This window comes from Scleropages formosus, chromosome 6, assembly GCF_900964775.1.
Source record: "Scleropages formosus chromosome 6, fSclFor1.1, whole genome shotgun sequence".
NCBI lineage: Eukaryota > Metazoa > Chordata > Actinopteri > Osteoglossiformes > Osteoglossidae > Scleropages > Scleropages formosus.
In genome coordinates, this window is record NC_041811.1 from 18484471 (window position 1) to 18511641 (window position 27171).

The window sequence follows — 27171 nt, forward strand, 5'->3', positions numbered from 1 at the left end:
TAATGCGATCGGCCTGCCTTTGAATTATATTCATTATATCTTTTCGTGGCTTTATATTTTAATCAGCTAATATTTGTTGTTTATTGCAGACTCCCTTTAAAAATGTATGTCTTTAATAACCTATTCAGTTTGTCATCTAAAAAAGTAGTTGCTGTAAATAAGGTCTCCCCTCTCTTAGGCCTCATGCTTGTAAAGACCAAATATCAGGAAAGTAAAAAGCTCTGATGTAGACACCCAAGATCTGGCCTCCAAGACCTTTGTTTGAATAAAATTATTATTGTGTGAAGGTGCTTTTATTCTTGTACACTGTTACATTGTGTTTTCTATTAATAGCATTATTTTGCTAACGACATCTAAGAAATGTCGCTAGCAACAGGTTGCACTGCGGATGAAAACACGGACTCGCAACCTGAAGGATCATCACGGTACGAAAAGAGGCACTATTTTGTGTGGGCGCATTGATGAACGCGCAAGACTGACAACAAGGGAGAAAAGAAACAGAAGGAGGAGCGTATGGGGCATGATGTGTGTGTGTGGTTTGCTGTCTCGCAGCACCAGTAACAAAGAAATAGCTGCTCCAGAATGTGGTATATGGGCCTACGTGTTACTACTTCCACCAGACCCTTCACTGCTGAATTGTAAGAATATTTACTGGATAGACTAGGGTGGAAAGGGGTACATACTACGGTAAACCTGTAGCCCAACCACCAGTCTAGAATCGTTGGGTTGCATGTTCAAGCTACACACAAATGTATCCTCCTACTGTATCAGCGAGGCCCTTACAATGAATTACCTCAGAAAAAAAATGCAGGCGAGTAAACGGGTAAATTCGTGTAAAGACAGAAATATTAAGGGAAAAAAATGGTGTTAGGTAAGCAATAAATAACAGTAATGAAAGTGAACCACGAGCGATATTTCACACGAGAGTCGCGCCGTGGTGCTGGAGGGCGGCGTCGATCCGGCGCGAGCGAAAACGTCACTTCCGTTTCTGCCATTTTGCTGCCGAAGAGAGCCGAAAGTGAGCTGGTAGTTACAGCGAGCCCGACGGCGAGAGAGGAGGGGGGTCGGCCCTTCTGGTTTCTCTTTTTTTTTTTGATTACTGGATGTACAAGTGATTTAGAAAGAAAAGCGAAGAGACGTTTTTTTCCCTCTCTCTCTCTCTCCGAAGAATGTCCGATTTCGATAGCAACCCGTTTGCAGACCCGGACTTTACTAACCCGTTTCAGGTAAAGCTAAATTTGAAATGGCCATGAATGTGTGTTCGCCTGAGGCTCGGACTCGGAGCCGTGGTGTAGCTGCGCTCGCGGACGGAGTGCAGGCTGCGGCACAGCGCGTGACCGGGAGTGCAGCTGTCATTGCGGTCACCGCAGTGATCACACTGACTGAATGATCGCTGACACGTACGTCGACTCGTAGTACACATGGTACAACATAGCGATGGTGGAGCGGTCCTCCATGGCAATCAGTCACTTCTTGTGTGTGTGTGTGTGTGTGGAGGGAGGGAGAGAGAGAGAGACAGACCGTCTCCACCTTTGACAGCCTGGGTGTTTCACGGTGTTCCTGCTCCGCTCGGGTGCTTTTCTTCAATGGTCTCTCTGTCTCTCTCTTCCTCCACCTGTACGAGACACGTGTCCCGAGGTGCGCTCTCCTTACTGCGCCTGCAGGTGTGTGTTTGTATCGTGTGTGCGCGCGGCGGTATTTCCGTAGGCTTCACTTTGCACCCACCTTTGGTGCCAGGTGACAGGAAAGGTTTGGGGCATAAATGATGAGAGGTTGAGATCCTTTTCCGGTAACTTATGCCCTTTCAGCAAAGCAGAGTATTTAGGTAGTTAGTGTGAAATGATGATTTTTGTTATTTTGACAGCAGGTGGCATAGTGGTTGAAGTTACAGTCTGAAAGTATCCGAATCATCCTCCTGCTCTAGACTCTAGTACCCTAAATCACCGTTATTACCATGAATTGAGTCAGTAAGAATACGCTGCTGTATAGGACAAAGAAAACAACCAAGTAAAGGTTAATAATAATAGCTGCTTAGATGAACTGCTTATCTTAATTGTTACATGCAGATGGATTAAAAAAGATGTCTTCATTGTAAACAGATGCCATTAATAAGAGTAATAATAATAGCCATCACTATTATCCTCATCATGTGGCGGGTATCTTAAATAGTGTCGTTTAACAGAGTTTATACCGGTAGTGACTCGGCTCAGTCGGCTGGGTTAGTGTCCAGCTGCAGCGTATGTTACGTTTGCAATAAATTGTTTGATTGCGCATAATATTGTGTGCAGTCTAGTGGTAGTAGCCATCGGTGTGTTTCGGGTAACTGTTAGGTTGTGTTCAGAGCTGCCTGTGTGTGTTTTCACTTAACAAGGTAGACTTTAACACCTTGAAACTGATCTGTTTTTAAGGTCTGGTGGAATTTTCTACATGTATAAATTCATCTCTTATTATTTTGGCCTAGTGTCGGTACATGCTGGGAATAATTATAGCATGGTTTCATCTTTTTCAGGCTGAATGGGAGATTGAACGCTTGCATCAAAATGGAAATGTTATAAGTTGTTACAGAAAAAAGGGAGGCAGAGTGGCACCCCGTGCAGACATATGGCAGTATCATTACCGAAGTAATGGCTCTCCCAGTAGGATTGCGCACTGGGGCAGAGCTGCTATTGAAAGACAGAAAGTTATTACCTGCAGGGCACAGAATTCTGAATGTAGGCAGATTGTGGAACTGGACTTATGTGACTCAGAATTGGTCTGTAATGGTCTTTGAAGGCTTTGACGTTTAAATTTGTTTGTTTAGCTGACACTTCCAAAGTGACTTGCGGTGATTTAGCCATTTATACAGGTAGGTATTCTTAGTGTTAGTTTGGGGTGAGTACCTTGGTCAAGGCTTCAGTAGTCAGAGGTGGGATTCAAACTTGGGTCCTTGGAGTGCAAGGCGCCCGCTCTAATCGCTACGCTACCTGCTGCCCCTTTTGAAACGCAATTTTCAAGCGATTCCATCCGAAGTAGCTGAGACTTGACCATTGACAAGCTTTTGTTTGCACAGCAGCTTGGTCAGGGTACTTGGCAACCTCTTTTTCAATATTCAGGCATTTTTTCCCCAGTAAAATCCAGATATTTCCTGTAATTGCCCATTTAAAATAGCATCCAGGGCCAGCAGTGCAGATTCTTTCACATGACAGTGGTGCTCTGCCTTAAAGTCTTCCGCTTGCATTGTCACCAAAAACCAACATGCAAGCCAAAAAGTCGTGGAAATTAATGGATTTTTTGGAGTAGTCAGATGCCATTTGACACTATTAATAGTGTCAGATTTTATCATACAGGTGATAAAAATTTATTCACATCCTGGAGCCTAAATGAGAACATATGGGAGAAAAAGTGCTGCTCATCTCTCTGGCTTTTTCGCTTGATGGATCGGCTCCTTTCACAGATAAATGGCTCATAATCGCTGCAAGTACAATAAAATGTTGCTGTTGCTTAATTCTCTAATGGCATCAAGCTAAGTGACAAACCGAGGAGTCTGGTACAATGTGAGTGGGTATTTGATGAAGGCTTTTGGTGTGCATTCAGCCATAAAGCCATGTGAGCAGCTTTAGTTTTCTGAGGACACGTATATTCTGCTGTTGGAACCCAGTGAACTGTGAAGCTGAAACGTGTGATTCCCTTGTAAGGGTTCTTTTTAAAGGTTGGCTATGTAATGGGTTACTTATGATGAAGGCTCTTGGTGTGTGTGTGTGTGTGTGTGTGTGTGTGTGTGTGTGTGTGTGTGTGTGTGTGTGTGTGTATTCAGCCATTAATAGATGCATCAGGTAGTGTATTAGAGTGGCTGCCATTGATCGCAGAGGTTGCCGGTTCAAATCCTGCCTTCTGTTGTAGTACCCTTGACCAAAATACTTACCTGAAGTTGAGACAGCTGTTAGCGTAGTGGTTAGAGCTGCTGTCTTTAGATCTAAAGGTTGCAGGTTTGATCCCCACCTCTGGCTGTAGTGTCCTTGAGCAAGGTACTTACCCTGAATTGCTCCAGTAAAATTACCCAGCTGTGTAAATGGGTAAATAATTGTAACCTTTACATTGTAAGTCGCTTTGGAGACAAGCATCAGCTAAATGAATGGGTATGTTGTTTCAGTTAAAGCTGTATAAATGGGTAAATAACTGTAGGCAGCTTAACACTGTGTGTTGCTTTGAAGTACAGTATAGCCTACATAAACTTAATTTCTCATTATAGTTATATCAGAATCGTTCATGTTTCCACATACCCTCTTTAAAAATAATCATTGTAATCTTAACACTGATTACCACAATTTTCGGTTGTAATACGTCGATTCCCATTAATTGGGGCACAGATTACTTGGTCCAATTAAGAGGGTGCCCAATTATTTCAAGTTTCATGCAAATGGTTAAAAAGGTGTGAAACAAAAGACAAATTGTAATTTACTGAGAAACAAAAATACTTGAATTCTCAGCCTAAAGCTACAGTTCAGAGAAAAATATTTATGCAAGGTAAAACTTAGTGTATGTATCAAATGCATTAACAGTTAATGACAGTAGATGTTATGCAGTGATTTTTGGGAAGTTAACTGTTGTTCTTCTGTGTAATCCCTGTTCCTCTTGCCACTGTTTCACATGTGAGGTGGTATATTTCAGCACTCCAGTTATCTCCACCACTGGCAACGACTAGTCGTAGGCCTTTGGCATTTGATTTGGTCAAGGACGGCAATTCTGTTAACTAGCGCTACATTTCTTTTTGGTGCCTTGGTAAGGGTCTCAAATCAAGATGCCACAGAAAATGGAATCTTGATTTGCCATTGACAGCAAAATCAAAATAAAAAAAATTGCTACACTGTCTGAATATATCCGTTTCTTACTAGTAAGTCGGCTCTTGCGCCACATACCTACAGCGATCTCAAGTGCACCATCCAGCAGTCACTCCCCCCGATTATACTGGACAACATAAGCAAAGCAAATTCTGCTTATTTTCTCAACTTGTTTTTGTTCTTCAAGATTTGTCCCAAATTAATGGCTGCCCCAATTAACCAATGGCCATTTTAACCGGAATCTACTGTATTTATAAACCAAAATTTTATCTTGCCTTAATATAGCTCTCGTCATTTCTTTAACGTCTTGACATTAAATTGAGATGTAAAGTTTAAAATTTCTTTCTCAACCTTTCTTTTTTGTAGCTATAGCAGCATGCCCCCGTCGATCTCCTGAAAAGCATTTACACTGTTAGTGAAGTGGGATCAGGTCTCGGAGGAGTAAGCCATCAATAAAACATGTCCGTAAACACGAGGCACAGGAGAGAGCGCTGCTCTGAATGGACTGCAGCTTAGTGCTGGAGTCCCAGAGTTCAGGAAGTGCACATGTCCCTCATGGAGCGTGTGGGCGGCTGCACCATGGTGGGAAATGGGACATGGCGGCGCCGGAGATGAGTGACGTGCTCAGAGAGACGGGAGGCAGAGGACATCGGTTTTAGACCTGTGTTGCCACGCCAACGAGATAGGCCTGTGATGTGGATGGCGGTTGGTGCTGCGGGGTTTTTTCAAGAAAAAACCTCATCTGACAGAGCCCACAGCGAGCCGGTGCTTACCGAAGCACGATTTGATGCTTTGACTTGGGACACCTTTTGTGAAACCGTTAACCGTAGTGGTGCTGGGTAGAGCATGACGGATCAGATCCCTGCTGTCAGCAGCTTTCAGCTCGATGGGAGGACAAAGTGAACTTGTTTTGCATGAAGCACAGTAGGAAAGTGGGTTTTTGCCATGTTTTTCATGATAGTGTTTTGGGCTTTCACTGATTGAAGAAAAAAAATGTACTTATCAGAAACAGAATCTGTGTTACATACTGTCCATACATACTTAAGATTAGTTTTAGTCATAATACCCAGTGTTACACTGTTGGCAGACTTGCATGTGGGATTTAAAATGTACAGTATTATTCAGAACAGAATTAATGAATTGTGGAAATTGCAAATGTTGATTCCTAAATGATTTGATGATCTTTGAGCTTTTATTTTGTTATTATTGATTACTGGTTTCACCAGGATATAGTTCAGTTAGGTTCCACATCCTTCAGTGGCAAAACTATCGTACAGCTCATTTGTTGTAAAACACCAGTTCACTTCTGCTGCTTGTGTTTTTGCAAACATCTTGTACAGTTGTAGGGTACGTGTCATCAAGTCAGATTCAACTCTTGGTAACCACTTGTGTAGTTGTCCCGCTAAGGAGCAGTGTGGAAGTGGTTCATGGTTCCTTTATTCTTTGCATTATCCTTTCTTTATTCTTTACTCTTTGTATGGGCTATCGGAGGAAACCCACACGAACATGGAGAGAACATGCAAACTTCACCCAGACTGAGCTGGATTCTGGATTCAAACCCATAGCCCAGGAGCTGTAAGGCACCAGTGCTACTTGCTGTGCCACCTTGTCCCTTCTCGTAGCACTCTTAAAAGTAAAAAATAAATAAATAAATAAAGTGGTGGTAGACCATTACTATGGGTTGCTCCATCCAGTGAAGTGTGGTTTCAGGAATGTGCTGAGTAAACTGTAGAGGAGCTTTGCACGTGGGAAGCCGGTCACACCTACGTTTACCTGATAAACCCACAAGAACGTCCTGCTTTGAATTGCTACTAGCCGTGCCTTTGTGAACGCTTACGACTCTTTGGGAAGGCGACTGCTCTCTTTTCTTCGGTTACTCCCTGAGGCTGAGGTGGCAGCACTGCTTTACACCTGTTTTGTGAAAAACGTGCATTGTCATTACTCGCAAAAATAGTAAAGAAACGGCACAAAAACACACAGATACCAATACACCGTTCACAGTTCTGTGATATAAGTACACAAGAGAATGTGTGAAACCTGTCTGAGAACATTGTTTGGGGTTGTATGGGGTTACCGTGAGCGATCAGGAGAAGGCTGAGGTCGGGTCATTTGCTCGCTTCGCATTTGGGTGTGATGAGAAAGGTTATTCGTGTGTGTGAGTAAGAAACTTTTTTTTTTTTTTTAAAGAAAAAATTTAATGTCCATCTGTCTAAAGCTAAATGGGAGTAAGATGCCACTGCTGAGCACTTCATATCACTGGCCTGATCAGGTCAATATAAAGTTTAAAGGTCGTGTGCCATCAACTTCATAATGCAGTCAGTACTTGAAGCAGGTGCAGGAGTCTAAGCCCTTGGATAATAATCTTGGTTACCTGTAGAGACATTTGAATGTGATGTGAAAGACAAAAGGTGTGATTTGCGATGTGCTGTAGGAAAAGAGGTCTGGAGTGCGGCAACAGAACGGAACAACCGTTGGCTTCCTCCGCTTTGGCAAGTATTCGTATGAATAGCGGGCAGCTGCTGAAGTTGCAGTTTGTTCCTCAGATAGTGTTTTTATTGCATGGCTGCCCATCACAGGACGTTAGACGGCTATTATTGCTCCTTTAAATGGAAAGGAGATGGAGGTCTTTTGTGCGGCATCATGGGTAAGTGCAGCTGGAGATGTGTGGCAGCGCCCACCTCGTCGGGTGTAGCGGCGAGGTTGCGAAGACGACAGGAAATGGGACATAATGTTGGTTTGAAGGGATGCGCCTTTGATGGCTGTGGCCGAGAGAGACTGCGCTGAAATTACGCGGCACAGGAGATGGACGCGCCCGAAAACACTTCTTTGTTCTACGCACAGAAGAAGGAAACGCCGCAAATGATACTTGATAGTGCTGATTGATGTGTGGTTGTGTGTTAGTATTGAATTATGGAGTAATTTCCAATATTTTGTGATTTCTCAGCCCGAAACCGTGCCTTGTTCCACGTTCTGCTGTCATGACGCATGCCAGGGTATTGTTATACACACATACTGGCATTTCTGACTAATTTCTCTCCATTCAATTTTGCATTCAGTATGTAATTGTTTTCTGGAGGATTGAAATAGCGCCGCCTCGGTAAATGTTACGAATATTACGAACGTGAACCCTCCAGCCGGACCGCATCGGCGACCGGCAGGAGAAACTGACAGCATGGCTGTGTAAATAAATTCCTGCAGTATTCCGCTTTGCTGCGTGGATTCCGAGGTTTGTCGTCTCCAGGTTTCACGATTGTTGATGTAACAGGACAGGTTTTCATTGTTTTATACTGCCGTGTCGTTTTCCATGATGGATTGGTTCATTGCAGTCAGTCACGTGTGCGCAGCTGTTGCTGGACATACAGACACCCCCCGACTTACGTGATTAGACCGTTTTTTTTTTAACTCCCTTATGTAAGGCAAAAGTTATGTATGTCAGATTCCCTCTCCTTCCCCACCATTAAATATCATCACGTGCTCCTTTGTATGTGCAGCATCCTTCACTGTTCTTTTTTTATAGTCGATACGGCTAAACCTGGGTCAAAGTGGCTTTATTGTCAGTTCAACCATAGACAGCTGGTGCAGTGAAACAAAACAACGTTCCTCCAGGATCATGGTGCTACATAGAAACAGCTCAAAGCTACCTATTCAATAAATAATCAATATATATTTATTAGTATATAAATATCCATCTTCCTCCACTTATCCGGGACCGGGTCGCGGGGGCAGCAGTCCAAGCAGAGTCCCCCAGACTTCATTCTCCTCGCACACCTCCTCCAGCTCCTCTGGGGGAACCCCAAGGCGTTCCCAGGCCAGCTGGGAGACATAGTCTCTCCAACGTGTCCTGGGTCTGCCCCGAGGCCTCCTCCCAGTGGGACGCCTCCTCCCAGGGTTGGCGCCCGAGGTTTGGGTCGGCCGGGCACTCGGCCCCGACCACCGCCCAAATCGCAACGCACCGGCCCCTTACGGCCTCTCCGGCAGGTGGTGAGCCCACCGAAGAGCGGCTCCACGTCTTGGCTTTGGGCTGAGCCCGGCCAGGCCCCGTGGGCATAGACCTGGCCACCAGGCGCTCGCATGTGAGCCCAAACCCACCCCCCCAGGCCTGGCTCCAGGGTGGGGCCCCGGTGACCCCATACCGGGCGGGGTAAACGAGAACCTTGATTTAATAGTCATAAGGGGGCTTTGAACTGCGCTTTGTCTCGTCTGTCACCCAGGACCTGTTTGCCTTGGGAGACCCTACCAGGGGCATATAGCCCCAGGCAACATAGCTGCTGAGATCATTCAGGCACTCAAACTCCTCCACCACGTTAAGGTGGCGGTTCACGGAGGGGATATATAAATATAATAATAGATATAAACAATAAATATACAATAAATGGTGTAAATGTAAACATACTAGTTAGGTTTTAGCAGCATTTCAAGAAGGAAGAGTGTAAAAAATTGCCAAGGGAGTAGAATGGTGTTCAGTTGGTTCCTGATAATCTTTGTCCATTTTCACACTTCCTTATTATTTTCAGTTTCATCTCCAAATCGATTGCTGTACGCTTGCGAGGCGGTTCTCGTTTGTCTTCAAGTACACGTTTACCACCAGGCATTGTAAATAATGAAAAGGGTAAAAAAAAAATGCGAAGAAAGCACTACACTAAGGAGAGGAGGTGCATTTACGGCTCAAAACACACGAGAACTGGGAAGATGCAGCTCCCTGCCTTGTCTGGCTACGCCGACTTGCGCTTAACATATTTCAGATGCTTTGCGTAAAATAAAAGTGCTATCCGTAAATAATGTGTATGCCGGGAATTTTTTACATAAATCCAGATTTACGGAAGTTGAATTTACCTAAGTAGAGGGGTGTCCGTATGTCAGGAACTACTTCTCCAGTGCAGGGTCACAGTTGTCCAGAGTCTGTCTCAGAAACGTACCTGTCCATTTCAAGGTAATAATAATTAGAGTAATTAGTATGTTAAATAATATGTACGTGTTTATTTGCTGCACTGGAACCACAAGTTATACAATTCTCACATGGGTGCTCAGCATCATGTGTCAGCTGAAAGGAGCACCGGTTTCTCAATGCAGGAAACCGCAGCCTGGTTGCCTGGTGCAGATGATCAAACCTCTTCCAGAAGAAAGCAGTGCAGCCCACGGGGTTTGTGAGTCCACTGTGCGTTTGAGGGACCCATCTCCCCGTTTGTAATCTGATGGCGCAAAATGCATCGGTATCTACAGCGCGATGTTCTAAGTGTGTTTTCTTTAGACAAAAATATGGGTCCGGATGCAGTGCGCTTGCCACCATCCCTCCTGTAGGCAAGACACCATAAAACTGATTTTATGTCTCGGCGTGAGGATTTTATTTTCTGCTTTCATTAGTTGAAGTTCAAGACACTTTCTTCATAAAATAATGGCGATACACCCCCTCTAAATTCCTGGACTAACTAACATGATTCATTTTATGAGAGGCGCAGAGCGGTTCTTGTCTAAAGTTTAGGAAACTATGCTTTTCAACAGGTGGTGTCGCATACAGCGACGGTTCGGATCCATCACTCCGCAGGCCCCTTTACCGATGACGTGTGTCTGTGAATCACCGAGGAATTACGAACACATAAGTGACAGGCAGGTTTCAGAAATATACCGACATATACACACACACCTGTATGTTAGTGTAGCACTGTGTGGATCCTTGTGAAGTTTCTTTACTTTCAGTGAATCAGAATTGCTTTGAGGTGTCAAAAACACTAAGATGAGGTTCTAAAAAAATTCTACTTAAGAGAGGCGGAGGAAATTAACACTTGATGTCGTGCTGCCTGCGTTCAACAGGTCCGTAAATATTTTTTTTCCCCGCATACAATCGAAGGCTGCCAAGTTTTCGCCAGGCTGTTTAAATAATTGACGGGCCACGCGGGGGCTCCTCCAGGCGCAACGCGTGCATGAAACATTGATGGGTGCGCACCTGAGACGCACACCAAAAGCCCATCTGCAGTAGCAGGGTAGACGCACAGAGGTGCCCTGCGAATACACACTCGAGCACTGGATCACATTGAAAAAGAAACCGATCTTCTGAAAATGTGCCAACCTGTATGAAGTGTCTTTTGGAAATCGACAGACGGCCGTTTTGAAGGAGCTCCGTCTTTTTTTTTTTAAGTTTTTTTTTTTTTAAGTTTTTAGGTGCTGTGGCTTGTTTTTCCTCTTAGAGTTTTGTCTAGACAGTCTTAATGTAACACGTGATTGAAAATGAAAGTACGTCACTGAGACATCAGTAATTTAAGGGCTGAATTATCTAAGCAGCTGTGAGCCTGTGTTCCAGCACACTATTGTACAGTGTGGTCCCCTGGAGGGAGTACTGTACTGTGTTTTGACACGGTGAATGGGTGATTCACAAGCACAGAGCCTTAAATTCAGCTCTTTAAACCACATTTTCGGACCCCGAGACGGAACTCTCGGGCGGTTCGCTGTCTTACCCCCAAGGTGTTGTGAGGGAGTGTTTCACACTCTTGTTACTCAGTTTACATTTGCTAACTGTACCCTTCCTATGTAGGGAACATAAAGTAAGAGAGGGTACAGTAAGTGTATAGGAAAGGTACAGTAAGGGTATCGGAAGTGTAATGAATTAAAAGTGCAGGAAGGGTATAGGGAGAGTGCAGATAGGATACGGCACGATCAAACAAAGTGTATATAGAGTGTATGGTTGGTGTACGGTGATGGCTTTATTTACCTTTTCGGTACACTAACTGTACTCCTTCTTTACCCTTACCGTACCCTTCCTCTATATTATTGTAACCTTCTTATACTCCTGCTATACCCTTTTTCTCCCTTTCCTGTGCTGTTCCTGTACTCGTACCATACACCTTCTGTACTCTTTGTAGCTTTCCTATGGCCTTACCCTTCCAGTGCACTTACGATACCCTTGTTATGTGCTGATTTTACCTTTTCTAATATGTGTGATTTAGGTGGAACTCCAGGAGATTGTCAAAGAATAACATAGAGTTCATATTGTTGAACCTCAACCAGAAAACAATTTGTTGGTTGCATTTCATCAAGAGTGAAAATACGGAAATAATGTTGTGTGCTATGGTCACTTAAAAGTGTCTCCCAGACCTCCCAAGGGCGTGATGTGCAAAGACTGTTCATTTTATTTATTTATTTATTTCTTTAGGTACCCACCCACCTTGCCCAGTTGCATTTTCTGCCCCTCATCTGATACAGACATGGGCCATTTATAGACGGCCTGCAGAGTAAATTATTGGAATCATCCTGCCAGTTTGAAATTATAGCTTTCCGTTTTGAAAGTGTGCACTGTTTGAGGCTGCAGTGGATCAGGATGTTGGATGGTGGAGAAATATTGTTTTGTCCTAAACATAGGCCCTCTGTGGCTGGCAGACCTGTTTCAGATTATAATTAAGCTTGGAAAGTGGCTTGACCGTACCGCTTAAGTCTCAGCGTGAGCTATGCGATTATGGAGTGGAATGAAATGGAACCCATGTTCCGCACACACCCCCTCCCCATATTTTACTTCCAGCACTGCTTTCAGTGGCAAGAACATGGTGTGCCCAGAAAAGTGGAAGACGGTTGATACAGTGTGGCCGTGTTGTCTGCATGGCATCCTCGATCTAAGAGCAAGGCTGGTACATGCGGTTGCCATGGTGTCCTTGAACCCTTTAAACTTCCAGCAGCACTGACTCGCTCTCAGCAATGTAAGCCTTATAATAATGACAGGATGGCTGCTATAAGACATGACATAAAATATTTCTACATATATTAATCTGTGTATGTGTGTGGATAACAGTAACGATTCAGCAGGACATAATTAAATGGAGAAAAATTGGATAAATGTGAGGATATTTGTTAAAATTTATTGCCTTAATTTGTGTTTGGGGAGAAGTGGGATCACGCTTTTATTTTTTCAGAGTATGATGAAAAAACTTTGTGCACTTAACATAAATCTAATGTGCCTGATCATTTGTACTCTTTGTCTGATTGTATTTTTGAAATTACCCTTTTGATTTTTCACTTATAGATCCATAATAATGGAGCTCTGACCATTAGCAGAAACTCACTTCATTAGGTTAAATCTGTTCCATTTTTTGTTTTGCTTAAAATGTATATATCCGATACGAATGCACCTGGACTTTAGTATACGTTATGTACCTCTGTATGCAGTCAATATCTTGTGTTTGTTTTTTCCTGAGCACAGAGTCCAGGATTATTGCCTGTGCACTGTCTGGCCTGCCTGTCTAATGTTACCAGATGGTTGCACAGGAGAGACCATCACCACATTGATCCTGAGCTCATATGTTGCAAATACACCCGTTGATATTAAAGGGAAAAAAAAAAGTATCCACTAAATGCATAGTCTGTGCAAAAAAAAAAGAAAAATAAAATAATGTGTTTGAGATTCTTAGTTTTATATTGATGTTTGTTCTACAAGTGTATGGTAGCGATGTTGTTTCCTCCCACACACAAACACATTCTTGGCCATGTTTACCCCAGCTAGTTAGGTGCTAATTTAATTTGATCAGATTCACTATATTTAAAATTCTGGTTGAGAAGGGCAATGAAAGCTGTTCTCCCTTCTTTTTTTTTTTTTTTTTTCTCCTCCTTCTGAGTTTCCACGGCACATATGATTAGTGTGGCCCAGTGGGAACTCTTATCAAATTTACCGGTGCCTGTTGCGCTTGAACGTGTTTTGTGATAATGAAAGTTGCAAGGTTGCAGAGGGTCAGAGCCTAACCTTGAGGTACTGGATACGAAGCAGGGTGCACCCTGGTCCACTGAACGCCTCTCCACCGCAGGGCGATCGCACGCGCTCATTGGCTCACAAATGCACTACGGGAAATTTAGAGTCTCCATTCCACCTGAAACGCATGCGTTTGGACTGCGGAAGGAATCCAGCAGGAGAACATTGACGACATGCAGTGTGTTTAAAAAAAATTCAGGTTTACAGCACTAACATTAACCTTTCTCAGGTTTCTGTAAGAGGTAAAGTAAGGTAATAAAATGTAAAACAGACCTTTTTCTTTCCCAGGATCCCTCAGTGACACAAGTAACACAAAATGTCCCGCCAGGTTTGGAAGAATACAACCCTTTCACAAACACAAAACCGGTGAGTACTATATGTTACTCAGAACATCTGTTCATGTCTCAGCTAAAATGATTCCGTACCTATACCACCATTGAATTTCTTCTAGCTATTGTTACATTTCATTTGTATTTTGAAATATTATATATTTTAATGATTGATTTGATCCTGAGATGTTTTACATGTGACTCATAATTGGTTCAGTCTGTAAATAAATGTAAATATGAACAGATTTTTTCAGTTAGCATTTATTGTGAGAAGGATCTGTGGACTTTATCAACTCGGCTAATTTTGAGCAATTTCCTGAAGGAAGACTGATTGATATGAAGGGTCAGTTTCGTCGTACCGTCTCTCGACGAGCATGAAAGTGGCCCGTCGCTGACAGTCACTGTTGTTCTGAAATGTCGCGCTCTTATTAATGGCCTGTGTTGCAGATAGGATTAGGGAGGCATTAATTTTAATACGCAATGCAGCTATTATTTGATGTCAGAATGGTCTGTGGAACCCAGTCTTATGAATGTTCACACTTCTGATAAATACTGTGAAAATGGGATTAACAGCAGTCTTCTCCCTCCAGCTGCCGATTCTCTTGCTGTGTTAATTACTTTTTCGCATTTCGCAGTAACTGAGGAGCACATGTCTGTCTCAGCAGGTAACTGGGAAACTGTCCTGCCTTTTGTGTTAATGAATATGGTAGGGTGTGTTTCCGCTGCTTATTACTTTTGTCTTTCGCATATTTTAACATCTGGATTCAGAAAATGTTAACCGATTTATACAGCTTGGTTTACTTAAGAAAGGAAAGTGATGCACCAACATCCGTTCCCCTTAGATCCTGCAGCATTTTCGGTCATCACTTAATTTTCAGATAGCTTTGGAGCAGGCTGTTTGGCAATGTGTGGACGACTGCCATGTTTTACATATTTAATTGCACTGACTAGTGCCGTGTTTTTCTGCTGTAACAGTAGGCCGGAGCCTCTGTGTCTTTTCTGTTGTAGGTGTCTAAGTATTGTCTACTAATGAGAGCAGATTCCCTGCTTGGCATTGTTTTTGTTGTGAAAATGCAGTTGGGCGCCTGTTCTATAATCAACCGGTCTTTCATTTTCCACCCACTTGATTCGTGGAGAACTGATGAAGCAGTAGCAGCTTAGGGGCCGACCAGGTGACGGCTGTAAACTGAAATCTAGCTCCCTTATCCATAAATGTCCCTCAGTGAAGATGAAGTACTACTTCTTCCTCCCATTCCTCCCATTTTTTTATTACTGATATCAATAATGAAAAAAATTTAATTTAGCTGGTGCTTTTCTCCAAAGCAAACTTCAGTGTTAGGTCGCTTACAGTCAATTGCCCATTTGTAGTGCTGTTCGATTCGTGCTTTTATCAACTCAGAGTAGGTACCTTCCTCCAGGGTACTGCAGCGGAAGTGGTGATTTGTACCCGCGATCTCCTGGTTGCAAAGCGCTGAACTTTAGCAAGGGCTCACCCTAGCCCTAACCCTCTGACAACTACCAGGAGCCCATTTATAGCAGTTGGGTAGTTGTATTCACTGAGAACTATTAACATTAAGCAGGGAATGTGTCTTTGTCTAAATTAATGTTAAAATTTTGGGGGGATAGAAAATACATGAATTTTCAGCACAAGCTGTTTGAGTATATCCTCGATGCAGTCCCAAGAACGGCACTGTAATGTAAGTTCACCAACTGAAAGGTTTTCTGTGTTTTTCTTCGCAGGCATCAGCGGCCACAGCCTCCAAAATGCCCCCCACCACTAACACGCAGCCGGCCATCATGAAACCGACAGAGGAGCCCCCAGCGTACACACAGCAGCAGACGCAGGTCTTGCTGCTTGTTGTGCTCCTACTATCCGCTAGAGCAGAAGATGAGAATTAATAGTTGCTGTTTTGTCACTTAGAAACACTGGCTTATTGTTTTAAGAAATATTTGCATATAGTAGCGAACCATAAATTCTCTGTTTTCTCAGATGCTTTCGGCTAGTAAGTTGTTCCCAGTTTACATTTTCATCTCCCGTACTCACATTTGTTGATGTCGGTGAACTTGGAAACAAAAACAAGTCACTAAGTATTAAGTAATCTCAGCATTCAGCAAGTAGCAGAAACTACACTTTTTTAAAAAAAAAAAAAAAAAAAAGATTAGAACACTTTTGGAATTATCTGGGGTATTTTCCTGGACGTGTATCGGATGAATGGTAGTATCGGGTGTAGTATCTCAGGACTGTTTTACAGAAAGGTTGCAGCCCTTCTGGGGTGAATAAATAGCTTTTTTGTCATGGTTTAAGATGAGCCTGTTTCAGCAAACGATATGTTCCAACAGAAGACCAGGCGGAATGAGGCCTTCTGATGAGAGAGAAGGAGATGTATAATTAAGTGCTGCCAGAGGCTTTTTATGTGGGAAGTCTGCGTTCTGCGGACAGGGTTGCAGGCAGCATGTTGGCAGGTTGCAGCCATCGAAGGGGCTAGTAACTTGACACAGATCCCCAGAGCAGTGGGATCTGACAACAATGGCTTTGAAACTCACCACTTAATTGGTAGTGTAACCGTTGACATTCTTGTGTTAAACTGCTCAGTAAAAGTGAAAGATTTCAGTGTGTGCTTTGCATTTCACACACTGTCCTCCTTCAGGCTCATTTTATTTGCATAAATAAATTATTACGAAATACTCGGAACAAAATCCATAACTGTGTGTCATCTGTATTCGTTTTCTACTTCTGTTTTTTTTTTTTTTTTTAAATGTTATGTTTTTATTTCAGCGATGATCAAAATTGTGATTATGCAGTATTATTAGTATAATAAATATTTATTTTTCTGTTTGGCTAATAGAAATTTAATGTAAATAAAAACTCAAAGCGTGGAAAATTTCAATTTCAGTGTTTAACAGCGGAACCCAACTTTAAAAGCTAAAATCTGTGACTTGAATCAGCCAATCACTTGATGATCCCTGCTGCACAAAACATTTTTCCAGTAGTTCTGATATGAACCAATGCTATTGACTTTATTTAGAGCTAACTACACCAAGAGGATTCTTTAGTGAGGATTCTGAATTTTCACTGATCAGTCAGTTTATTCACATGGGAGATGGTGGTGAAGAAGTCAGTACAGTCGTGTAGATGCGTAATTCAGAGCAAATCCCAAAAGATGTCACACATCTGCAGGGACAAAAGAGCCAGTACTTGGACAGAAACATGCTTGAAGCTGTGCATGTACCTGAAGGTTACATACATATATAGTTATGCATTGTGCTGTGTTCTTGTAGTCCACACATATCTACGTTACTCCAGGCTGTAACTTATTCTTCCCTTTCCAGGACCAGGCTCGGGCTCAGGCAGAGCTGTTGAGGCGCCAGGAGGAACTTGAGAAGAAGGCGGCTGAGCTGGATCGTCGGGAGAGGGAGATGCAGTCTCTTAGTGCATCGGGAGGTTAGGGTCAAAGGCTTGGTCTTTGGGGAACATCTATCTGACGCGACTTGCACTGAGACCTACTCTTCCACAAAGCCCCACCTGAAAACGTATTTTTAAAAATGCTGCCAATATGTTCTGGTATGACATGTAATCATTACCAGGTATGCTCTGAGGGGCGTTGCTTTCTGGCTGCTTTCCTTGACCCATTAACCATAATTCAAACGAACTGTTCCAGATGGCACTTAATATAGCTTTCTGTTTCCCACAAAACGCTCATGAGAAAAGTTGTTTACCTGTCTCTCTCTTTTGTAACAAGAAGGCCACCTGCATCTTTGCATGCAGGTTTCATCAGACAAAACATGTTCTGTGTGTTCAGGATTTGTCTGATTCTATCCACAACCTTGTTGTAACTCAGCCAATGTTAGGTGTTGTCTTTGAGCAAAAAAAGGATGAGTAACCCAGTCATCTGACCTGCTCAAAGAAACGTGGGCTAATTTGCGTTCCTTTGGCCTCTGCATCATAGAAGGCTAGTATGGCATTGGGGAGGTCAACACCTCAGTCCCTAGCACAGAGCACTTGGAAATTTTAGCCACTGAGGAGCCCCCACTATTCTAAACACATTTCTCTGTTCCCCTCAACGAACTTTCTTAAAATAGTATGATAATGCTCTATTACAACTACAGTGCAACTCCAAAACAGCTGCTTAATATTTATTGAGACCGGGCCTATATCAGTGTGATTGACATCAGCTGGAATACAGCACTGAGATTAATGGTAAACACTAATTGTCAAACACCTCTCGATAGAGTGATGGAGATATTGATACACTAAATGATTGTATAACGGGTGCTACTTTGGGCCAGTCAAGGCGAACACATGGGGCTTTTGTTTGTTTCCTTGTGTGACATCATTGGGTTTGGCTGGAACTCTTTTTCTTCTTTCAGGAAGGAAAAACAACTGGCCCCCTCTTCCGGAGAAGTTCCCTGTGGGGCCCTGTTTCTACCATGACATCGCTGTAGACATACCTGTAGAATTTCAGAAGACAGTCAAGATCATGTACTATCTATGGATGTGTGAGTGTTGAGTTTTGCCGTTGTTGAAGTCGAGTGAAGCCAGATTTAAAGATATAAGTCGCAGCAATCTGGCACTATGAAAGTAATATGGCATCCTGACATGAGTGTTATTGACTTTCTCCTGTACTGTGTGTTTTTCACAAGAGCAAATGTCACTGTTTTTCAAGGGAGGAAACATTTCACCTGAATGCCGTTTTGTCACATGCAAACAAACCTTTCTCATGTAGCCCTGTAGTCCTACGTGTAACAGTTTTATTCAGTCATACTAAACCACATGCTTGACTCAAGTTACTTAAAAAGTTGTGTTTAGAAACAACCTTCAAACTGTGTTTGAGGCTGTAAGAATATAGATAACATGTAGTACTGTGAAATAATGGAGAGATCAGTTCTTCTAGGCATTTGTGCAGTTTGAGCCTGGAGCGTACATGTGAAGACTGTGAAATGTAAAATGTCACCGTGTGACTTTGGTCATCCTCATGCAGGCCTGTGAATCTCTGCATTTGCTCAGTTCTTGTGGTTCAAGCCTGCTGAGATCCAAGACAGAGAGTGGAATTCTGAGCTGTCATGTAATTGAATTTCAGTAATTTAGCCCCTGAAAATATTTCTGCACAAGTGGTTATTGTTTCCTTGACCGCATAGTGTTTGTTTGAGCAGCTGTCTTTCCGCAGCTGCGTAGTCTCGACATCTCGGGTACCTCTGCTCTATAACATGGCCGTGTTTCACATAGGAACATGTAAAATCTTGCAGTGACCTGTGAAATTCCAAGGCACTGTGACAACTGTTCTGTAGGAGTTTGGGCTTAAAAGTCCATGGAATGCATGTCGGATGCATTTGAAAGAGCATTAAACACAGGCAAATGCATTAGCGAGAACATAACGTTAACCGAGACACTTGGCATTTCACATGGAAATGTGCCTCCATTTTTTTCCCTGTTTATTACAGAATGAAAGCTTTCAGCAAAGTATTTTGAATAGTATGATACAGCTGTCAGTTTGCACATCATTTTTCACAAAAGATCAGAACTGTGTCATGAGAGAAACTTTTTGATAATAGCACTTAGCCACAACTTGGTAGACTCGTCATGTCGAGAATTTTAGGGAGTTGCTGTATACTGTTGTATATCCAGTGTGAGGCTTATATGAGGGAAAAACAGTGAATTAAAATGTTGTACACACATGTGAAAGCAAATTGGAAACGTAACCAACGTTGGAGTGAATGATTCTTGATGCAAAATCTGTAGGAGTTACACGGAGGGAGTAAAATTAAGGGCAAATTCTTAATAATTCATCCTTAATGTAAAAGTAATGAAACACCATTTGTATATTAAGATCTATTTTCTTGACTTCTCTGAGAGTCTGTTAAACCCTTAAGCCTTTTTAACACTGGTGTAGCGAAACAGTTGCCTGTTAGCCTTTTTATAGAAGATATTATTGTATTTTTTGCTGCGTTGCACGTTTTGATGTTTGAAGCTACGTGACAGCTAAACATATCTGACTATGTTTAACAATTATGTTTTGCAATTAACATGACAGTACAAGTGAGGGTTGCATAAAAACCAGTTCTCACTACCATGTCTGTGTTCTTGTTTGTGCTCCTCTGTTAATGATGGTCTGACAGACAGATACTCAGGGGCTGCGGGATCAAAACCTAGAATGTCTCCTCCTCCATTTGCCTAGAACATTTTTGTTCACTGTAATAATCTTATGCATTAGTTATTGATATGTGGAGGTGACATCATAGCAAACTTCTCAAAGAAACCTGTAATCTAAAGGGGAGTGTAAAATTTTGATACAGTCCCTGTAAATAAATTTGATGCTGCCCGCTTCCTAAACTGCTGCAGAGAAACTGTAGTGAAACGTAGAACATATCCATCTTACACATTATGGCATGGACCATATTAAACATGTGATGTACCCCGAAGTGGAGCAGATCAATGCTATGCAAGCGATTGTGAGTATTTCCACAGCGCTGCCAATGCGTCTTAACATGTAAACTCCTGCTTGTGTGACGGTGACAATTCTGCTGAGATCTGGCTCCGTGTCCATGCGTGCGGTGAAGGGACGAACGGTGCCTAGATGCTCACGACTTTCTCTCCGCAGTCTATGCAGGGACGCTGTTTGTGAACATCTTTGGCTGCCTGGCCTGGTTCTGTGTGGACGCGTCACGAGGAGTGGACTTCGGCCTGGCCATGCTCTGGTTCATGCTCTTCACGCCCTGCTCCTTTGTCTGCTGGTACAGACCGCTGTATGGCGCCTTCAGGTACTACTTCATCCCCCAATTACTCAGGGGCAGCAGGAGGAGGCCCTTGAGGCGCAGGGCTTGTGACTGTAACTGCTGTGTTCCTCATCCTGGCCACCTGAAAGAAGAAAACTGTACATGTTTATCGGTGAAATTTTGAGGGGAGAAAAAGGGGCAAAACACCAACATGCTGAGCTCTGACTATTTGACCACTCATTGGGTATGGGACGCTAATGTTTATAGCTTCCTTGCCCGTTACCACTGAAATTAATCAATACATCGTTATTTACCTTCAGCAAGGGTTTCATCGGTGTGTTTAATCTTTCAATCAAAGCGTGGCTTTAAAATCCCATCATGCCACAGGGTGTTCTCCTTGTCACCGAGTCAATTGATCTCCCGTTCTTAAGCTTCCCATCAACAGCCGGTGCTGGCATTTCTGTCACACGGAAGAATCGGCTTACTGCTTCGGTGGAAATTTTTCCATGATTGTTTTTCTGTGTCGGGAAGAAACCATTGATGTGGTTCTCAGACTCTGGGTGGCCAGAGTCAATAAATTGTTAATCGTTCCGTTTCACAGCCAGCATTAATGTGTGCTGGTGTCTAAAGTGGCCGAGCTTGTAAAGATGATGACGTTGAGACCCAGCTGGGTCCTGTCATATCAGAGGATGAGTCGACTGCAGCTCTTGAATAACAGAGAGAAGCAGGAAGGAAGGGTTGCAATCGTCTGTGTTAGCAATGACACGAGGACTGTTGGGGACCCATGAAGCTTCCTTTGCTCTGTCAGGCTGTCTAGCACGATCAGTGCTCTTGGACATTTTGTGTGTGGATCACTGATGCTTTCCCTGTGGTTACTGTGGTAATTATGGTCTTACGGCGAGCTGGCAGCAATCAAAGTGAATTTTGCCGTCACTGTTGAGTCGTTCATTCGACTCACCTTTGTTTGTTGCTTTGCAGAAGTGACAGCTCCTTCCGGTTCTTTGTCTTCTTCTTCGTCTACATCTGTCAGTTTGGCGTGCACGTGTTCCAGGCCATCGGCATCGCCAGCTGGGGAGCGTGGTGAGTGGACATCTGGCGGGTAGAGGAGGGGAAACCTCTCTCTGGCACACTGAAACTTGTATCCTCGTGTCATGTTTACGTACCTGCTTTTGGGGTTACCAAGGTGTCTCTTGCAATATAGTAGACCATAGTTCATGTTAGGTCCTTGAGGGCTCCGTCCAAGAGGTTTTGGTTCCAATCCTGCAGAACACTCTTTCTGAACTCTTGCTGGTCTAAGGGGAGTTGTAAAAACTACTGCACGGGCCACAAGTTTCAAGAGTACAGCGTTTGTGTTTGTATTTCAGTGTAAATTTTAAAGATCTCAAAACCAGAACTTAAGAGTTTGGAAGACTAATTTTCAGTGAAGTAGCGATTCTCTGGGAAGCAACACGCATTAATCCTACATCTCGACTGTCAGATGCTCTGGCGTTTTGCATCTGCTTTGAGACTGCTCTTGACAAAGCCTGCATTTATCTTCTTCTGGACAGCGGGTGGATCTCGGCCCTCACGGGCCTCAACAAGAGCATCCCGGTCGGCATCATCATGATCCTGATCGCAGCCCTCTTCACCGCCTCCGCTGTCATCTCGCTCATCATGTTCAAGAAGGTAGGGCACCGCTTCCTTCTATCCGTGGGCAAAGCCGGACCGGGCTTTCCTGTCACGCATCGCAGCACAGACGATCCGTTGCCCGGCAACACGCTCTCAGATTTTCCAGATAGAAATGCTCTCCTCTTTGTGGTTTTTGTCAGATGACATTTAAATTTGTGGTGGCACTTAAGCAGGAATCGCCTGCCTCTGTGGAATAAGTGTCGGAGGACAAATCCCTCCAACATGTGGTCTTGGTGGCCACGCTACCTGCAGGACTTTAAATGGTTAGCTGACATTAGATGAGCTTGTTCGGTAAGCCGTCTTGCCATTTGCAACCATGTGACGGATCGGTATGTGACTGAAGTGAGTCAGAGGAGGAGGACGTGTGCAGGTCACACAGAAAAGGAAAGGAGGGAATTTTCAGAAAATGAAGGCGCTCTGTCCTTGCCGGCTCCCGGCGCCTGGGGCCACTGCTCTGGGAAGCAGTTCTGCCAAAAGCAGCCTGACAGCCATTTGTTCTCTTGTCGAGAGCGATCAATAGGATCCATACTGAACCTGTGTGTCAGGGAAGAAGAGCGCAGAGAAGCAGAGCTCTCGCTGTGATGAACTTGCAGACAGCTTGAAGTCCCTGGTGAGCACAGCGAGCTGCCTGTCTGTGACCTGTTTCAGATAAGAGCCACGGAGACCGGGGTGTTTTTTTTTTTTCTCCCCCCCTTCTCACTTAGTGAGGACGAAATAGACCTTTAGCTGCGTGAACTTTCAAACAGGGCCAGGTGCCGGAGGGTAAGTCGCATAAATTCGCCGACATCCGCGGACTGCTGTAACGTCTCTCGCGGGATTTTTGAGGGTACTGGGCGCCGTAGCTTTACTCTCCAGTTTGGGAGAGGAGACCTGCAGAGATGCTGCCGTAATAAAGTGAGCTCTGAAGCCCCGTGGCTCTGTTCTGTCCCTGCAGGTCCACGGTCTGTATCGCACCACGGGCGCCAGCTTCGAGAAGGCCCAGCAAGAGTTTGCCACCGGCGTCATGTCCAACAAGACGGTCCAGACAGCGGCAGCCAACGCGGCCTCCAGCGCAGCTAGGGGGGCTTTCAAGGGAGACCAGATCTGAGCGCCCCCATCCTCATCTCCTCATCCCAGCTCCTGTAACCACACTCACAATACATTGCTCACACTACCTTACAGTACCTTACTGACCTGGCCACACTCCCTTTTATACTTAACCCCTTTCATCGAGGACTCCGCCTGTCTTTTAATTTAATTTTCTCAGATGACCCACTTGACTCCGACTCCAGCCATCCACACTTGCGGACCTGTCCATCAGTGTCCATGCCTGGGTTTTTGAGTTGGAAGGACAACAATTTGTCACTTGATACACTTCCTTGTCACCGTTCAGTCGTCCTCGTGACCCTTCCGTGCTCCGTTAAACACCGGGAGGGTGTGCGAAAGGGTCATGTTGCAGAAGCAGCAGTGCGGGTTGGCTATGTCTTCTGGACAAGAAGTGTGCCCTCCCTGTCTTCCCTGTGCTCCAGCATGACCCATGCTGTCAGTGCTCTCCACTGATGTGCAGCTTCGCCAACTAAAACCGCCCTCTGCATTCCTCTTGACAGCCATCGGTCGAGGCTGGAGAAAACCGCCCGTTCGGAACTTCACTCTGTTCTCTTTTGATTAATTATTACTTGACTGCAGCACTTTTGCGTATTGATTTCAGTCCCGTGACGCTGTACAGTATGCCTGAGTGAATTAACGGTACAACGTCCTCATTCGAGAAGCGAGAGCATCGTTTAGTTAAACGCGTACTTTAAAGTGCTATAACGGATTGGCGAGCTTTCTTAGAAACGGGAGCAAAGCAATTCTCTAGTTGTTGCATCCTGGTTGACAGCACAGTCGATGCTCTTCCCGATGCCAAAGCAGACCTCGGGCGACGCAGCGCTCTCCGGCGACCGCGGGAGTCCCGAGGCCAACTGGCTTAGCGGCAGGGGCCTCGTAGTTGTTACTGTGTGCCTAGGGTGTTTCCCACGAGTTGCCTTGGGGTGTTTGGAGCTCAACCGAAACCTTCTCCTCGCTTCTCCGCACGAGCTGCGCGTTCCTGCGGGAACCGCTCGGCGTCCTGTTTCCCCAGGAACCCCGCAGACACCCGTCCATCGGCGGACAGCGGAGCGCGTTCGCCGCGACTCCCCGGTGTCCAGCCTGCCTGCCGGCTTTTCATCGCCGCATATCGCTCATCAAACGTTCGCCGCTTTCAGTGGTCGTAATTGATCTCATGGATTAAGGAACTTTTTAAAAAATGTGACCGGTGAGGATTTGGGACTGTTAGAAGTGCTCGGGATAATCGGGGTTTGCGTAGTGCTCCGGAAGGAACTTTAGTTACTAAACGTCCGATTTTATTAGGCACGTCGCTAGACTTCAGCTGAAACCCAGTCAGAAAGAGCTGCTCGACTGCAGTCGCATCAGTGTTTCCTTACTTTTCGTTCCCATTTGACAGCCACTCGGTCACCTCGTGACTGGTTGTGCCTTCCTATGTGCACATGCAAATACAAGAGCAGCGCCTTTTTCCTCATGTTGCTAAAGAAGCAAGTAGCTGTTGTTAAAGTGTCCGGTGTGCCGTTGTGTCCGTGGTAACATTTCGCCCGTTCGATGGTGGCCTGCAGGTGTCTGCGAGGATCTGCAGTTACCGCATCCCCTCGTTTACCGCTCGTTGTAACCTCACCGCCACCCCCTTTCCACTGAGCGTTGTGAGTGTCACTCTGTGTTTCCATCACACTGCTCTGTGAGCCCATCCCTGCCTTCTGTGTTTCTGTACAATTTAAAAACGCCGTATTTCCCTCCATATAAATGTGAATTAGGCGCTGGCCTTCTGGAAAGCTGAAATTCTGGAACTGAATGCTCTGTGGACTATAGATGAATGGAAAATGAGGAACACGATCCCAGCTCTAGTGTCTTATTTCGTGCTTAGTGGTTCCATGCCGTGGCCGCCTCAGGGTCGTAGACCACGTATTTGTAATTCCTGCAAAGTGAAGGGACTCATGGGTTCCATAGATATGAAATATATCCCACCTTTACAGTGAAAACACACTCTGATGTTTTTCAAGCCGTACTCCTCAGGATTCAGGCGCGTGACCACGACTAATGACTTCACTAGCAACCTTGTGTCCTTCAGCCAAGTGTGGAGGTAAGAATGGAATTAAAATCCACAGAAGCATAAGAGAAATTGAACCGCTAACTTGCTATTAATAACTACTGGCACCTTATCTCCCAGTCAACATTGCTGTCAGCTTATTTAGTCTGTGATTTCGTAGTAAAGGCTTCTGGGAATTTGATCACATGCAACATGTTCTGATTTAATTTTGGAGATTTAGCAGAAAGAAATATTTAAGGTTTATCTTCTAGTCAATACAGAGCCCTGATGACTTTTTTTTTTTTTTTTTTAAATAATGCATTTTGGGAAATATAACCCCCAGTCTTGGAGTAAATAAATGGGTGGGTTTAAAAGGATTATTTAGCTATCAGTTTGTTTTACTGCCATCTTTATTAGTTTTTCTGCAGTAGCGGGTTATTTGTCTCTGGCTTTTCACCTGCCCGGTCACTGAAGTTCTCTGACAGTGTAACAGTGCGCTGTTACCGTGTCCCATCTGGAAACCCGTGTGGAAATATCCTGAGGGACGAGGCCTGACAGGGACGTATCTGTTCGGTGCAGTTCCAGTCATATTTATTCACTGATGGTTTGCTTCTGTATGCATTCCTCTCTTCCTTGATGCAGGGTTCGAAAGCTCCTCTTTCTTATAAGCTCTAGATTTTTTTTTTGTTTTCCCAGAATGTGTATTTATTCAGATTTTTTTTTTTTATTTTTAATTATAAATTTTACCAATAGAAAGGTATCTCCTTGTGGTTTCTGTGTGCGTTGGTGTGTGTGCAATTTTTTTAAAAAATTCAAATGAATGGCACCTGAATGTTCCTGTTAAAATGCTTTTTTTGGTCATTTTGTTTTAAATCGTTTTATAAGAAGTTGACTTAATTGGAAATTCCGAGAAAGTAAACTGATGACATGTATTTTCTCTGCTTTGCAACTGTGGCTTTAAGTTTGACATTTTAATCAGTTACAGAATTATGTAGTTGAAACACTGAAAAGAAAACGGAAATACTCTTGAATCAGTATACGATTTTGGACTTGAGTATATTTAAATCAGACCTTAAGGGATATTTGTATATTTTGTAAAATTAACAATTGGGTCTGCCATGGTCATGGATTTCATTGTACTGTACAAATGCACTCGTCTCTCCCTCCGTCGCATGTTGAGTGGTTTTGAGTTTTGTATATTTATTGTATTAACACTAAATAAAATTAAAAAGGCAACTGATTACCTGCTTCCCAGCAGTGATCCCCCTTCACCCCCTACTCCAGTGAGCGCTTTTGCTGTTCCTCCTTTAGCTCCACCCACTGAGAGAAAGAGGGGCATTGTGGGTGAGCTCCCCTCCACCAGCAGAGGTTGCTGTGGTACAAGACTCCTAGTACACGTTCTGCTTGAGGTCTGGATCTTTGTCCACACCGGTAATGTAACAGTTTTCCAGGGTTGGGTCCCTGTTCGTTTTTCTCTCTCAATCACTATGGAAATGGAACTGAAAATTAGTTTAAACTGCAGTGAGACACTCGTCTCGAGCAGGGAGTCGAACTGGGTGGGTGGAAACTTAAATCTTCATGAAAGGCAGAATCGTTTGTCAGCTAGCATTTATATGTTACTGATCTTGTTTTTACACTTTTACAATGAGGAAGTATGTAAATTCTCACTAGTGTCGATGTGCAACTAAATCACTACATAAAATGTGTACCTGAAGTGTCTCTCAGACACAAACGGCCATTTAGGGACAAGATGCAGCATAGACTAGACTTCCACTCTTTTAAGGGAAGTAGAGACACTGATTCGTCCTGTTCTGGAACGTGTGTCCT

At 43.9% G+C, this 27171-nt stretch overlaps 1 protein-coding gene across 1 annotated transcript; it reads left to right on the forward strand.

The window, feature by feature from the left end:
- The first annotated feature begins 996 nt into the window (after window positions 1-996).
- LOC108925103 (secretory carrier-associated membrane protein 1-like) lies at window positions 997-26612 on the forward strand. Its single transcript, XM_018736855.2, has 9 exons — window positions 997-1226; window positions 13831-13908; window positions 15612-15716; window positions 17202-17313; window positions 18240-18368; window positions 20468-20627; window positions 21561-21662; window positions 22130-22247; window positions 23185-26612. The coding sequence occupies exons 1-9, from the start codon at window positions 1170-1172 to the stop codon at window positions 23335-23337; spliced, it is 1014 nt and encodes a 337-aa protein (XP_018592371.1). The 5' UTR covers window positions 997-1169; the 3' UTR covers window positions 23338-26612.
- The last annotated feature ends 559 nt before the right edge of the window (window positions 26613-27171 follow it).